This window comes from Ranitomeya variabilis, chromosome 1 (genome assembly GCF_051348905.1).
Source record: "Ranitomeya variabilis isolate aRanVar5 chromosome 1, aRanVar5.hap1, whole genome shotgun sequence".
Lineage (NCBI taxonomy): Eukaryota > Metazoa > Chordata > Amphibia > Anura > Dendrobatidae > Ranitomeya > Ranitomeya variabilis.
This window is the reverse complement of record NC_135232.1, coordinates 793,062,057-793,077,469: the sequence shown is the minus strand read 5'-3', so window position 1 is coordinate 793,077,469 and position 15,413 is coordinate 793,062,057. Positions and strand designations below refer to the sequence as shown.

General features: G+C 43.6%; 1 protein-coding gene across 5 annotated transcripts in view; it reads left to right on the top strand.

The window, feature by feature from the left end:
* The window catches only part of RANBP3 (RAN binding protein 3), a 119,911-nt gene extending 107,732 nt beyond the window's left edge, over nt 1–12,179 (top strand). For all 5 annotated transcript variants that reach the window (XM_077273264.1, XM_077273283.1, XM_077273274.1 and 2 more), the window contains 3 exons: nt 3,404–3,546; nt 10,550–10,730; nt 10,816–12,179. In XM_077273264.1, the coding sequence (XP_077129379.1) occupies nt 3,404–3,546; nt 10,550–10,730; nt 10,816–10,859 (368 nt within the window). In that variant the 3' untranslated portion in view covers nt 10,860–12,179. The remainder of the gene's footprint in view (nt 1–3,403; nt 3,547–10,549; nt 10,731–10,815) is intronic.
* Nucleotides 12,180–15,413: the final 3,234 nt, after the last annotated feature.

The following is a 15,413-nucleotide window of genomic DNA, read 5'->3' as shown; positions in this document are numbered from 1 at the left end:
CCGTGGTCCAGTTTCTCCTTTTACCACTGGGAAAATAAAAAAAGTTGTTGCTAAAAGATCATTTTTGTGACTAAAAAGTTAAATGTTCATTTTTTACTTCCATGTTGCTTCTGCTGCTGTGAAACACCTGAAGGGTTAATAAACTTCTTGAATGTGGTTTTGAGCACCTTGAGGGGTGCAGTTTTTAGAATGGTGTCACTTTTGGGTATTTTCAGCCATATAGAACCCTCAAAATGACTTCAAATGTGAGGTGGTCCGTAAAAAAAATGGTTTTGTAAATTTTGTTGTAAAAATGAGAAATCACTGGTCAAATTTTAACCCTTATAACTTCCTAGCAAAAAAAAAAATTGTTTCCAAAATTGTGCTGATGTAAAGTAGACATGTGGGAAACGTTATTTATTAACTATTTTGTGTCACATAACTCTCTGGTTTAACAGAATAAAAATTCAAAATGTGAAAATTGCGAAATTTTCAAATTTTTTGCCAAATTTCCGTTTTTTTTTCACAAATAAACTCAGAAATTATCGACCTAAATTTACCACTAACATGAAGCCCAATATGTCACGAAAAAACAATCTCAGAATCGCTAGGATCCGTTGAAGCGTTCCTGAGTTATTACCTCATAAAGGGACACTGGTCAGAATTGCAAAAAACGGCAAGGTCATTAAGGCCAAAATAGGCTGGGTCATGAAGGGGTTAAGGAAAAAATAAACATTTACTTTTCTGTCACAAAAAATTTCCTTTAGGCTGGTTTCACACTTGCGTTTTTGTCTGCAGCGTTTTTTGCACAAAAAACGCATGCGTTTTTTTTCCTATATTTAACATTGAAAACGCATGCGTTTTTTTGCACATGCGTTTGGTCGCGTTTTCAAACGCATGCGTTTTTTGTCTGCATGCGTTCATTTTCAAAAATGCTACCTGCAGTATTTTCTTGCGCGTTTTTTTGCCGCGAAAAAATGCATTGCTGTCTATGTAAACGCATGCGTTTTTAAGCACATGCGTTTGTTTGCGCTAAAAACGCATGCGTTTTTATAGAAAAAAACCAGAAAACACACTGAAAAGCCACCCACCACCATCAAGGTTAAAGTGCCACGTGCCACGTATTTAAGTGCCACGTGCCACGTATTTAAGTGCCACGTATTTAAGTGCCACGTGCCACGTATTTAAGTGCCACGTATTTAAGTGCCACGTGCCACGTATTTCAGTGCCACGTATGCCACGTGCCACGTATTTAAGTGCCACGTGCCACGTATTTCAGTGCCACGTATTTAAGTGCCACGTATTTAAGTGCCACGTGCCACGTATTTAAGTGCCACGTGCCACGTATTTAAGTGCCACGTGCCACATATTTAAGTGCCACGTGCCACATATTTAAGTGCCACGTGGCACATATTTAAGTGCCACATGCCACGTATTTAAGTGCCACGTGCCACGTATTTGAGTGCCACGTATTTAAGTACCACGTATTTCAGTTGCACGTATTTCAGTGCCACGTATTTCAGTCACGTTTAGGGGTAGGGGTAGGGTTAGGGTTTTCTTGTTTTTTCTTGTGTTTTCTTGTGTTTTCTTGTGTTTTTCTATAAAAACGCATGCGTCTAAAAAACGCATGCGTTTTACCGCGTTTACATGCGTTTTTCACACATGCGTTTTTTTTTAAAAAACGCATGCAGACAAAAACGCAAGTGTGAAACCAGCCTTAGACCTATTTTTTTTTTTTTTTTTTTTTACTTTCGCAAGGGTAACAGGAGAAATTGGACCTTAAAATTTGTTGTTCAATTTATCCTGAGTACGCCGATACCCCATATGTGGGGGAAATATACTCATTGGGTGCACAGCAGAGCTCGGAAGGGAAGGAGCGCCATTTGACTTTTTGAATGTAAAATATGCTGGGATAATTAGCGGACGCCATGTCCCGTTTGGAGAGCCTCTGATGTGCCTAAACAGTGGAAATCCCCCACAAGTGATTTTGCAAACTAGACCCCCCCAAGGAGCTTATCTAGGCTAGATGTGTATTGAGCACCTTGAAACCACTGGTGCTTCACAGACGTTTATAACGTTAAGCTGTGTCAGCAGGATTGTGCACAGTAACCTACAGACAGTGTCACGTGGCGCCGTTATACTAATTAAAATGCTACCTGGGGTGATGAAATCCGTCTTGTGGTTGTTGTTTAATCTTCATTTTTAGTTAGATATGCTTGGGCGCCTGTGCGGGGGGTCTACATGTGGTGCTTTGCTTAGGTATTCATCTGTATGGCTTCTGGCAGGTCACTGATCCCTCAGTGACCTGCTCCCTATTTTACATAATGAATATCTGTACATTCTTAAAAAAAAATTTGCTGGTAGGCGCCAGTCGTGGCACCAGCTCTGCAGCGTAATCGCACATCTTATGTGCCAATTATACATTTTCATCATGTTATTCACCTAGGAAAAATGATCAACTTGAAAATGACGCCCACCGCGCCAGCGCAGTAGCTGTTATCGGTGGCTATAGCTGTGATCCGTGAGCTGCTACTGCGCATGCGCCGGCGGCACCATCTTAGTGGAGACGAAAAATAATTTCCTCCGCCAAGATGGTGCTGCCCGCGCAGTAGCAGCTCTCGGAGGTCGCCGATAGCTGCTATGGCACGGGAGGCGCCATCTTGGAAGAGGACTTTTTTTTTTTTTCTCCAGCAAGATGGCGCCGATTGTGCAACAGCAGCTATCGGATCTCTATGCAAACTGATATATAACAGCGCCGACCTGACAGTCTTAAGTATGAATACCTAATCAGAGCACCACATGCAGACCCCCCCACAGGCCGCCCCGGAGCAATAGCATATCATTAACTCAACACTGAAAGTAAAGATTAAACAACAACCACGAGATGGATTTCCTCAACCAAGGTATCAGTGTAATCCGTATAACAGCGCCGACCTGACACTGTCTGTAGGTTAAGGCTGTGTGCACATGTTGCTGATTTTTCGCTGTTTTTTTCGTGATAAAACCGCAAAAAAAAGCATACAATATGCATCCCATCATTTAGAATGAATTCCGCATGTTTTGTGCACATGATGCGTTTTTTTTCCGCGAAAAAAACGCAGCATGTTCATTAATTTTGCGGATTTCCCACTATAAAATTCATTGGGAAATGTCTGGAAAAAAACGCGTCAAAACCGCGGCAAAAACGCATGCTGATTTCTTGCAGAAAATTTCAGGTTTTCTTCAGGAATTTTCTGCAAGAAATCCTGACGTGTGCACATAGCCTCAGGTGCACAATCCTGCTGACAGGTTCCATTTAAAATGTAAATTGGATGTGTTTGTTGGTGTGTTTTTTGTTGTTGTTTTTTTTTTTTATTAGGGTGGGTGTGTGTGCAGTATGGATCATACCGGTTTATAACAAAAAAAATATACCTTCTGTCCTCAGTTATGCGCACACAGGGAAGTCTGCGACTAATCCTCAACACTAAGCTCTGGGCGCAAATGCAGATAGACAAAGCCAGTGAGAAAAGCATTCGAATTACTGCAATGGACACAGAGGACCAGGGTGTTAAAGTCTTTCTCATATCAGTAAGTGTTTGCTGAGCTGATAAATTATTTTGTTGGCTTGTCTTAGGGTACCGTCTCACATAACGATTTACCAACGATCACGACCAGCGATACGACCTGGCCGTGATCGTTGGTAAGTGGTTGTGTGGTCGCTGGGGAGCTGTCACACAGACCGCTCTCCAGCGACCAACGATGCCGAGGTTCGCTGGTAACCAAGGTAAACATCGGGTTACTAAGCGCAGGGCCGCGCTTAGTAACCCGATGTTTACCGTGGTTACCAGCGTAAAAGTAAAAAAAAAAAAAAACCATACATACTCACCATCTGATGTCCGTCAGGTCCCTTGCCGTCCGCTTCCTGCTCTGACTGAGATCCGGCCGTACAGTGAGAGCAGAGCGCAGCGGTGACGTCACCGCTGTGATCTGCTCTCACTTTCCGGCCGGCAGACAGTCAGAGCGGGAAGCAGACGGCAAGGGACCTGACGGACATCAGATGGTGAGTATGTACGGTTTTTTTTTTTTTACTTTTACGCTGGTAACCACGGTAAACATCGGGTTACTAAGCGCGGCCCTGTGCTTAGTAACCCGATGTTTACCCTGGTTACAAGCGAACGCATCGCTGGATCGCTGTCACACACAACGATCCAGCGATGACAGCGGGAGATCCAGCGACGAAAGAAAGTTTCAAACGATCTGCTACGACGTACGATTCTCAGCAGGGTCCCTGATCGCTGCTGCGTGTCAGACACTGCGAGATCGTAACTATATCGCTAGAACGTCACGAATCGTGCTGTCGTAGCGATAAAAATGCCACTGTGTGACGGTACCCTTAGAGTTACCATAATTGTAGCAAATTTTGATTTTAGACCTCTTTTCTTCATTTATGTTAAAACAAAGCTACTTTTCAACTTTTGACATTTTTTAGTAACTTTATAAGAGAACGTTTCATTCCTCATTAATTATAACGACCAATATGAACTTGCTTCTAAAGCCTTTTTGCAGTAGAATTTTAAAGGGGTTGTCTGTTTATTTTATTTTATTTTTTTTTTACATGCAAAATGGCATTGAACCATCAGGGAGCTGGTAAACAGGTATAAAGGGTTTAAAAGAGGCCTGTAGCATGTGAGTCAAAATAACATATGTAATCAAAAGCGGAGAATCTAACTTTTGCGAAAACCTGAATAGTCATGTGCAAATTTCATGCATTTTGACTTCATTTCTGCTGCGGAAACGCATATGTGAGATTTCTGCATCATCTTCAAGACTAAGGGACAAATCTGCAAATAAATGGCATATTAACCGCTAGAGAAATTTGATATTAGGTGCCATTCAAAAAGGTTCCATTTCTGCAGCATTAAACATCTAACAAATCTCATTCACTTTGCTAGGACTGTATTAAACAATATCTTTTGTGCATAAAAGTACGCACAAAATACTCATCATGGGTAGTTGGCATTGTCCAACTTCAGACAACTATCTACACTCGGACCGTGATACATAGTGACTTGTAACCCTATAAGGTTGTCAAGTTCGGGTCAGGACACCTGTGGCCAGTGTGGGCCTCAGTGTGGGATTTTTTTTTTAACCCCCTCTTTCTTTATCGTTTCATTGGAGGACACAAGTAGCCATGGGTGTATGCTGTTGTCGCTAGGAGGGTGACACTAGGCAAAAAAAGGAAAATAGCTCCTCCTCCGCAGTATACACCCACAGACAGGCACCAAGTACCTCAGTTTAAGCTTACTGTCTGTAGGAAGCGGACCTGGATCTAATTCCAGATCCGCATCTTTTCCTTTTCAGGTTTTTTGTTGTGTTTTATTAATCTTTTCTTGTCTTTCAGGTTCTTCTTCCTTAGGGTGATAGGGTTGAAATTCTCACCCTGTTTTCCGCACCTGTGTGACTGAGAGCAGTGTGGTGTCAGGACCTTACGGGTTCTTCAGGGTGATTCCCAATGGCCAGTCCTAGCCTTTTCCCCTTCCACCCCTCTCCTCGGAGAGGGCTGGGAGGAAGACGGTGGTCACCAGCGGTGGCCTCCCCCTTCTATTAAGGGGTTGACGCCGTCTTCTGCACCAGAGCAGCTCACGGCAGTTTTTTCGTCTCATTCAGACATGGGACAGGGTGGCTTTAATGCAATATACCCCACACGGCCGCGGCCATTTCTCCCTAGCAGGTCCCAGTCCTTGGGGCCACCCCCTTTATTCCTGGCCGCACCTCCTCCCACTTATCTGGCAACTCTACACCGCATTTGAATTGCGCACTCTTTTTCCACCTATAACAAGTCTCGCTGGGTCAGATATTCTACTGCTCTGACCTAGCCATGCCCCCTGTTTTTGCGTGCTTATCCTCGGCGCTCTTTTGCTCCTAACATTGAGCTCCTTCTCCCTGCCGGTAACGCCCTCGATGATTTACCAATCGGTGGGGTGCTTTGTTTCCACCAGCCGGCGTTTCTCTCACTCCCACCAGTCTGCATCGTTCTTGCTGTAATGCAGCTGAGCCGATGCTATATCGGTTCTTGTGCCTCAGCAGATATAATCCTGTCTGAGACACTGCTTTTTTTTCTGCACATCTTCTGCGCCCTCGGACATGCATTTAGCCTGCGCACATCTGCGACAGGGGAGAGACAGCCTCAGTCATCTGCTGACCATCGCTGACGTTGGGTAGGCTCTGCCCTCTTCCTTTCTCTGTTCCCTGTATAGCCCTTCTCAGCAGTATTACCAAGGCTCGACTTATGCCCAACCTTGCAGAGATTTCTTGTTTCTTGTTGCCCCACTAAGCCTACTGTGGTTCATTACGCCTGTGCCCTTTGTAAAAGAAAGTGGTCCTCAGGTCAGCTTTCCACTTTCTGCCAGGCCTGCAGTCCTTCCACCATGTCTGCCCCACAGGAGCCCCCTAACGCCCAAGATGAAAGCACACGCCCCCCCCTTCAGAGTGGGCTTTTGCCATGTTCCAGTCGGTCTCTAATATGGATCCGCTGATTTCTCGCCTGTCTTCCAAGACACTCTTGTCTCTGCCGAACGGTGTATCTCTTAAGGATGCTACGGATAGGCAGATTCAGTCATTGGCTAAATCAGCCTTTGAAGCGGCTCGTGCTTCTCTGTCCCATTTTTGCCTCCACCTGGGTGGCTAAGTCAATGTCTGCCTGAGGAAGAATGCTTCGCCAGGGTATCCTAGCAGCAGCTCCTCCGGATGAGTTAGCAGATCCGATTGCCCATGCTGGCAAATACCTTCTGATCGCCTCCGTAGATTCGGCCAGTTGTTCCTCAAAGGCAAACAACAACATCATTGCATCCTCTGGTTAAAAGCGTGGAATGCTGATTCACCCTCAAGGGGAAAGGAAGAAGCTGTCCTTTAAACCAGCTCCTCACTGGCGACCAAAGTGTCGCTCTTCCATGCCTTTGGGGTTCCGCGCCAACAGGTTCTCCTCTACATGATGTCACCCTCCCACCCAGGAGTCTCTCCAGGGAGGGAGGCCAGCTTCTCTTCTGGGACACCTGGTTGTCGACGATGCCTGGGTCAGAGAGAGGTCACATCCGGTTACAAAATCAACTTTGTCTTCCAAAGGAAAAGTTTTTCTCTCTCTCTCTCTACCAGGGGATCCATATTCTAAAGCGACTAATTCCTCTTCCCCTATGGCCCTACATGAATCCTGAGGAAGATAATTGCTTTCATGGAATCTGTGCCATTTGTCCAGTTCCATACTCGTCCTCTTCAGCTGGCTCTCTTGTCAGCTTGGTACAAGAGGACAGTCTCCCTGGACCGGCCCGTGCTTCTGCCCCTCAAGGTGAGGCAATCTCTGACCTGGTGGACGCTATCCGCCTCAGTCCTGCGTGGGAAGTCCTTCCTCACCTTCCTCAGGTTATCACCACCAACGCCAGTCTCCTCGGTTGGGGAGCAGTCTTCCTTCATCATACACAGCACAGGGTCGCTGAAATGTCTAAGAAGCCGCTCTCCCCCTCAATCTTCTGGAGATCAGAGCAATTTTTCTTGCCCTTCTCCGCTGGCAGTCTCTCCTAGCAGGCCACCCGGTCCACATATAATTGGACAATGCCCCTGCCGTGGCTTACATAAACCACCAAGAAGCGACTTGCAGCAAACAGGTGATGGCAGAGGTAACAAGGATTCTGCGTTGGGCGGAGTGTTCCTACCATATCAGCCGTACACATTCCGGGGGGTGGAAAATTGGGCAGCCGATTTTGAGTCGTTGGGGTCTCGCATCAGGCGAGTGGTCTCTCAATCCTTCCGTCTTCGACCAAATATGCCAGAGATGGGGCACGGCGAACATTGACCTGATGGTGTCTCGGATGAAGCACAAGGTTCCTCGGTTCGTAGCCAGGTCCCGGGATCCGCTGGCCATCGGTTGCAATGCCCTAGTGATGCCGTGGTCCCAATTCCAGCTGTCTTCTCTTTTTCCGCCTCTCCCCTTGATTCTGAGAGTCGTACAAAAGATAAAGGCAGAAGGAATCCTCGCAAACCTGGTAGCTCCAGACTGGCCAAGATGTGCCTGGTACACGGAGCTGGTGAACATGCTCATTGATGCTCCCTGGAGGCTTCCAGACTGTCCAGGTCTTCTCACACAAGGTCCCCTCTTTCACCAGAGTTCACAGTCTTGAGTTTAACAGCATGGCCCTTAAGGCTGCAGTCCTGAGGGAGGCTTGTTTTTCTCATCAGGTCATTCAGACCATGACAAGGGCAATAAAACCAGCATCCTCCCGTATCTACCACAGATACTGGAAGGCCTTCTTTTGGTGGCGTGAGGACAACAATTTGGTCTTTTTCTCTTCCTTCCATCCTGGGGTTTCTACAAGCGGGTCTTGATTCTGGTCTATCTCTTAGAACTCTCAAGTCATGGAAAGTGGCCTTTTTAGTTGCCATTGCATCCATCAGGAGACGTTCTGAGTTAGAGGCACTGTCGTGCCGTTCTCTGTTCCTGATTCTCCATCGGAACAAGGCAGTTCTCAGACCCGTTCCATCCTTCTTGCCTAATGTGGTTTCTTGATTTCACATTAATAAAGAAATTGTCCTTCACTCTCTGTCCCACTCCGGTTCGTCCCCTGGAGAAGTCCCTCCACAAGTTGGATCTGGTCAGAGCTATCAGAGTCTACCTCTCAAGGACTGCTTCCTTTCGCCTCTTTGATGCCCTTTTTGTCATCTCTGAAGGTCGTCGTAAGGGGCTTCCAGCTTCCAAATCCACTATTGCCTGTTAAATTCGTTTGGCAATATTGGAGGCTTACCACGTTCAGGACAAACAGCCTTCTCCTGGGGTAAAGGCTCTCTACCTGGGCGATGGGAGCTTCCTGGGCAGTTCGTCACCAGGCTTCGGCTTTACAGATTTGTAAAGCTGCGACCTGGTCATCTTTGCACACTTTTGCAAGAATTTACAGGGTTCATACCCATGCCTCGTCTGATGCAGGCCTGGGAAGAAAGGTGGTGCAGGGGGCGGTTACGCACAGGCCGACCCGAAGTCTGTTTTCTTTGCGTTCTTTCTGTTTCCAACCATTGGGACTGCTTTGGGATTTCTCATGGTTACCTGGGTCCCCAAATGAAGCGATAAAGGAGGGATTTTTGGTACTCACCGTAAAATCTTTCTTGGAGCCTTCATTGGGGGACACGGCACCCTCCCTAACTTATTGTACCGCTTTGAGCCTACGTGCCTTTTGTTTTTGGGTTGGTACATGTGTTGAGTTTTGGTTACTTCTCACACTGCTTTGACATTAGCTGAGGTACTTGGTGCCTGTTGGTAGGTGTATACTGCGGAGGAGGAGCGATTTTCCTTTTTTTGCCTAGTGTCAGCCTCCTAGCGACAGCAGCATACACCCATGGTTACCTGTGTGCCCCAATGAAGGCTCCAAAGAAAGCGATTTTACGGTGAGTACCAAAAATCCCTCTTTCAGCTTTAAAGCCTGATTAAGTGTTAATGTGCTGGAGTAAGATGTGCCTAATCCATTAAGACATACACACACACCACTTCATGATTTAGGTGTACCTTACAACTGCATTGTACCTCTGCCAGAAAGGTTACTCCAGCCAGGGGCTCGCATATATTTTTTTGGCGTTTACGCCACTTCAGTGAAATAAATTTTAATGAATTCGTCAGGCGGACTTCACTATGACACATCTCTCGACCTCTGGTGTAGCTACTCTGATTTAGTGTAAAAATGGCAACAGTTGGAATCACCTTTTTGTGGTAGAAATTCAGTAGTTGGGTGAGATGATGTGTGGTGAAGTCCGCCTGGCAAATGCATCATAAGTTATGCCAATAAAGATGCATAAATTAAATTGCTCCAAAAATGTATGTTAGGACTTTTGTGGTGTGTGTTTTTTTGTTTTGTTTTTTTTTTCTCTAGGATTGTTTTAGTATTTTATACTGCCTAGGAGGTAGCGTTTCTCCTAGGGGAGACCACAAACTCAGCAAGGTAGACCTACAAGCCTGCAATGCTCCCTTAAGAATAAAAAGTATGCTAGTTAGCTGTTTCAAAAGGGAGAAAACTATTTTGTGCCTATTTAAGTCAATGTTGACCCTATAATGATCCTTGACAAAAACTGTTTTCTCTAAAATGGAAAGACCTTCTGCAGAGAATTTTCCTCAGTGTTGAACCTTCTGTTGATCACTTGTACAATACACTGCTCTGCTTTGATGCTCTGCCTGGACAGCCACAAAAGCTTTTAATGGAAGCCTCAGCTGTTATGACAACACTATTTATGCAATCATGGTAGAGGACCCCAACCTTTGTCAGATCACTTAGGTAATGCAGTCACATGACCATAGCATCTAAAGGGTTCAATTCCAGCTCCATTCACAACAGTCACAGAACATTCATTGTATGCAGAGGGCTCAGATACTGCGCTCACTATACACCTCTCATGCGAATATTCGCTGTACAGGAACACAAACTACACCAGCTTTGTATACAAATTGCTACCTGGTAGGTTTCTGCTTTTCTTAGCACTTTTTATTTTCTAGTAAAATCTTAGCGTTATTTTGCACCAAAAAATCAAATCCACATCTTAATGTATAGGTTTATGTTTACAGGCAAGTTCTAAAGACACAGGGCAACTATTTGCTGCAATTCATCATCGCATCCTTGCTCTTCGGAGCCGTGTAGAGCAGGAAGCTGAGGTGAAGTGTCCTGAACCAGTCAGTGAAGTCACCCAATCCAACGAGGAAGACAGTGATGACGATGTCCTTACCCCTGCAGTTGCAGCTACAAGTGGTGGGTAAAATCTATCAAGCACATTGATTATTAAAATGTGGCATTTGGATCACCCCATAACCTATGTTTTTTCTTTTTTCTGTAGCACCTAGTGACGAAGGAGACAAGCCACCGGTATCCAGTACATAGCAGCCACTTACCTCGTTCCTAGAAAGATGGTTGTCCTCACCTGGCAGGGTGACAATCCACAGATGCCCCCTCTTTGTACACCTCATGGAATATTTAAGACCGGCTATTCATAACCAAGCTGGACTGAGGACACAGACTTTTACCCTCCCTTTACCAATGAACAGTTCTATCTTTTTGTTCACTTTAAGTAAACCGGAAAAATACATCGGGTCCCCAAATATATATATATTTTTTTTTATAGTGTTTTTTTTTTTTTTTTTTGGAGGGGATCAGAGAGGTATCCAACCTATACAGTGTAGAATGCTTGAGAATAAACAGCTCATCATATTGATGAGCTGTGTGAAATCCTGTTTTTCTCCCCTGTCCTATTAACAGCTGTGCAATCTGCATTGCTTTTCAGATATGTAACTTTGTTTTATATGCATCAGTTTTAGTTTCTATCCTGTTGCCAACCCTGTCAATGTACATATTACGTTTTCCGATCATTGGTTGCTTTTACAATGGGATTCCAGTCCTGGACAGGAACATAGCAATTAATGAATATGTACAGGAACTCTTTGCCTGAATCCATTCATGGCTAAATGCCATGAAATGGACGACTTTCACATTGGAATTTAACTTCAATTACACTGACTTTTTACTAAGCTCTTAAAATAAGAGTCTTCTTCAGGACTTCATCAGTTAAATGAAAAAAGTTTCATCCTCTGTTTTAATTTCCCTTCTCCTTTTGGTAAATTTTCTGTTGTGTTAATTTTTTTTTTAATTAGTTTGACATAAAAGTGGTTGTCCACTTGAAAAGAAATTGATCAGATGTGTTGAAAACATAAATATATATACCTTAATACTTGAATTAAGAAAGTTGCCCCAAGCTCAAGCTATTGGCTCTGGTCCTGCATCACTGCACTACCACTTCTTAGGTTCTTCACAGGAGAGCTTCCTCTACTTTCTTCTGTTGGTACATGGCCAGTGCTGAGAGTGAAGGGGTCTGGCTGACTACTCATTTCATTGGCTAAGCTGGCCCCCTACTTTGTGTATGCATTGGTGGCTGACATGGCTATTGAATTAAAAGATCTCTAGAGCCGTCAGCACAGATGTTGATATCTTAAGAAAATTAAGTTCAGAGCACCTTTCTTAATCCAATCCAAAATTGATAAGTTGCATATATTTATAATTGAAACACATCTAAATATATTTGGATATATATATTTTTTTTTTTGTGGACAACCCCTTTAATATGCTTTTTTTGTGTGCTGAAAAGGTGAAATGTTATTTTTTGTATCCATATTTAAGGGAAAGAGTTAAATACTGTACACTAAGTTGTGCCATTTGTATTCTTTTTTTGTATTTCAAGTGTTTGACTTATAACTAGCAAAATTAAACTGTTGAACAATTCATATTTAGAGCTTATTCACATCTGAAAGATTTTTTGTAAAAACGTCTGAAAATTCCATGGCGCTCTTTCTGTAGCAAGTGCATGGATTTCTGTCAGATAAATCTGACAGTCTGAGAAATGTTTACAACAAATCTTCAGCTTGCGAATATCCTCTTATGCTACTTCTTCATAAATCTTGTTCTAGTGCTGAGGTGGCACTAAAAGCGTTAAAGGGAACTTGTGATGAGAGAAAAAACGGTATTTACCTGCTGTAGTGCTATTCTGAAGGTAAATACCGTTCCACGTATGTTCGGATGTCTAAGGGTATGTGCACACGTATTTTTGAGGGCTGCGTTTTTTTCCGCTGCGGATTTCATAAATCCGCAGGTAAAAGGCACTGCGTTTTACCTGCGGATTTACCACGGTTTTTATGCGGAATTTGTGCGGATTCCACCTGCGGATTCCTATTATGGAGCAGGTGTAAACCGCTGCGGAATCCGCACAAAGAATTGACATGCTGCAGAATGTAACCCGCAGCGTTTCCGCGCGTTTTTTTCCGCAGCATGGACACTGCGGATTGCGTTTTTCATAGGTTTACATTGTACTGTAAACGCATGGAAAGCTGCTGCGGACCCACAGCTGCGGATTCGCAGCAAAATCCGCAACGTGTGCACATAGCCTAAGGAGAGGTTTAGCTGCAGACAGAAAATGAAGTTATTCTTCCTGCAGCTGCTTTGTTCCAGTCAACAGGGAGCACTGAGGTAGTGAATGGTCACCATTCGAGACTGTGAAAGCATGCCCAATGCCAACATAAAAAAAAAAAATACATGTAACAGCCTGATCTAAAGAACTCCCAACAAACTTTATTGCCTAAGCCAGTGTAAATGTATATGTATTGTGAGTACAGTAATATACTCACTGATCAGATTTTTCATATTTCCAATGATGGTCCAGTCCTCTTCTGGGTCCTCGTGACTGCTATTTAGTAGCCAGATCGCACTGCATGGTGAGCCAGCAGTGGCTTTTACAATGCAAGTATATGGAGTGTCAGATTGATGCTGTATAGGCTTACATTGTAAAAGTGATTTTTGCCTCTCAGACCAGACCCCAGTGCAATCCAGCAAGTGGCCAAAAAGAGACTCGAAGACTGCAGTCGGTGAATATAGTCTGATTATCAATTTCCTTTAACTTTCATGTAACTCCTAAGGCGAAGTTCACACTAGGCGTTTTTGCAGCGTTCTTTAGGCTAAGTGCACACGTTGCAGAATTTCCGCAGCAATTCTGCAACTCCTGCCGCGGGTATATCGCATGTGGAATTGGCATGCATATTCCCGCAGAATACTAGCATTTTGCAAGCATAATTAGCTTGCAGAAAACTGACAGGTTGGTCACACTTGTCAAACATAGTGTTTGACAAATGTGACCAACTTTTTACTATTGATGCAGCCTATGCCGCATCAATAGTAAAAGATAGAATGTTAAAAAAAATGGTTATACTCACCTTCCGCAAACAGCCGATCTCCTCAGCGGCTTCCGTTCCTATAGATGGTGTGTGTGCAGGACCTTCGATGACGTCGCGGTCACTTGACCGGTCATGTGACCGCGACGTCATCGCAGGTCCTTCACACACACCATCTATAGGAACGGAAGCGGCCACGTGCACCGCTGAGAGGCGGGAGGACTCCGGGGCCATCAGAGGGTGAGTATATCACGATTTTTTATTTTAATTATTATTTTTTTTTTTAACAATTATATGGTGCCCAGTCGGTGGAGGAGAGTCTCCTCTCCTCCACCCTGGGTACCAACCGCACATGATCTGCTTACTTCCCGCATGGTGGGCATAGCCCCATGCGGGAAGTAAGCAGATCAATGCATTCCTAGGTGTGCGGAATCCCCGCGATTCCGCAAATTTAATGAACATGCTGCGTGTTTTTCTGGAATGCGATTCCGCTCAGGAAAAAAATGCAGCATGTGCACAAAAAATGCGGATTGCATTCTATTATAAATAGGATGCTTAATGTGAGCGGTTTTTTTCGTGGTTTTATAGCGTTTTTATAGCGAAAAAAACACGAAAAATCTGCTACGTGTGCACACAGCCTTAATGCTAATTTTTTGCAGGGTTTTTACAGTACCAGCTATGGTTGAGATTTCAGAAATCTCATGCACATAGCTTGTTTTTTTTTTGTCATCAGGATTTTGTGCTTTGCATGGTTTTTTGCAGAATGGAGCATGTCACTACTTTCAGCATTTTAACAGTGTTTATTCATCGTTTTTCACCCATTGGAATGAATGGGTGGTGAAAAAAATGCAGGTTTTGCTGCCTTTTTTGTGCCAAAACCTGATTATAGAACAGGACTTTTTTTTGTTTTGTTTTTTAATCTTATCTCCAACACTATAAACTTTATCAGCATGCATGAGAGACAAATCTAGCATGCCAAAACCACAGCTAAAAACAAGGAAAACGTGCTGGAAAAACGCCTTGTGTAAACATACCCTAAAGCTTTAATCAGAAGCAAAATTTTGAAAACTGCCATGCCATGGGTTGGAAAAAAAAAGCGATTGCTTACTGTGTAAAACTTGTATAGCAGACAGCACTTTTAAAACTCATTTAGGCAGGCTAATATTGGTGGAACAAGCATTTGTACTAATTTATACATCCTGGCAATCGCCTGACAAATTAGTAAAACATTTATTTGTTGAGTGAAAAGATTTTTAAGCATAATCTTTCGTATACATATGATGTGCTCCTGATAACACTATATTGCAACAAGGGTGATTTCTGGACTTGTATATGCTGGTTCCGCTTCTCTGCTCGCCAGAAGTACATTGAGGCAAAATTTAAAAAAAAAAAAAAAAAGGCTGACACTGCCAAGAGTAATTAAAACTTGATTTTCTTTATTTGTTAATCCATTAGTTACGGTAAATATGATGTCCCAGTATAGACATCTAAGCATTTTAATACTTTTGGCAGTGCAAGGTTTTTTTTTTGTGAAAACTCGATATTTTTTGTACATACAGGAATTGTATTAGCAATTATTCTGTGCTCATAAATTGTGGCTAGACTCTCTAAATGGGCAATTAAATGACCATTGATTGACAGGCATTTCAGGCAGGTCAGCTCTGAAACCCGGAATAAGTTCAAAAAAATGAACAGCAAGTTGTTTTTTGTTTTTTTTTTTACA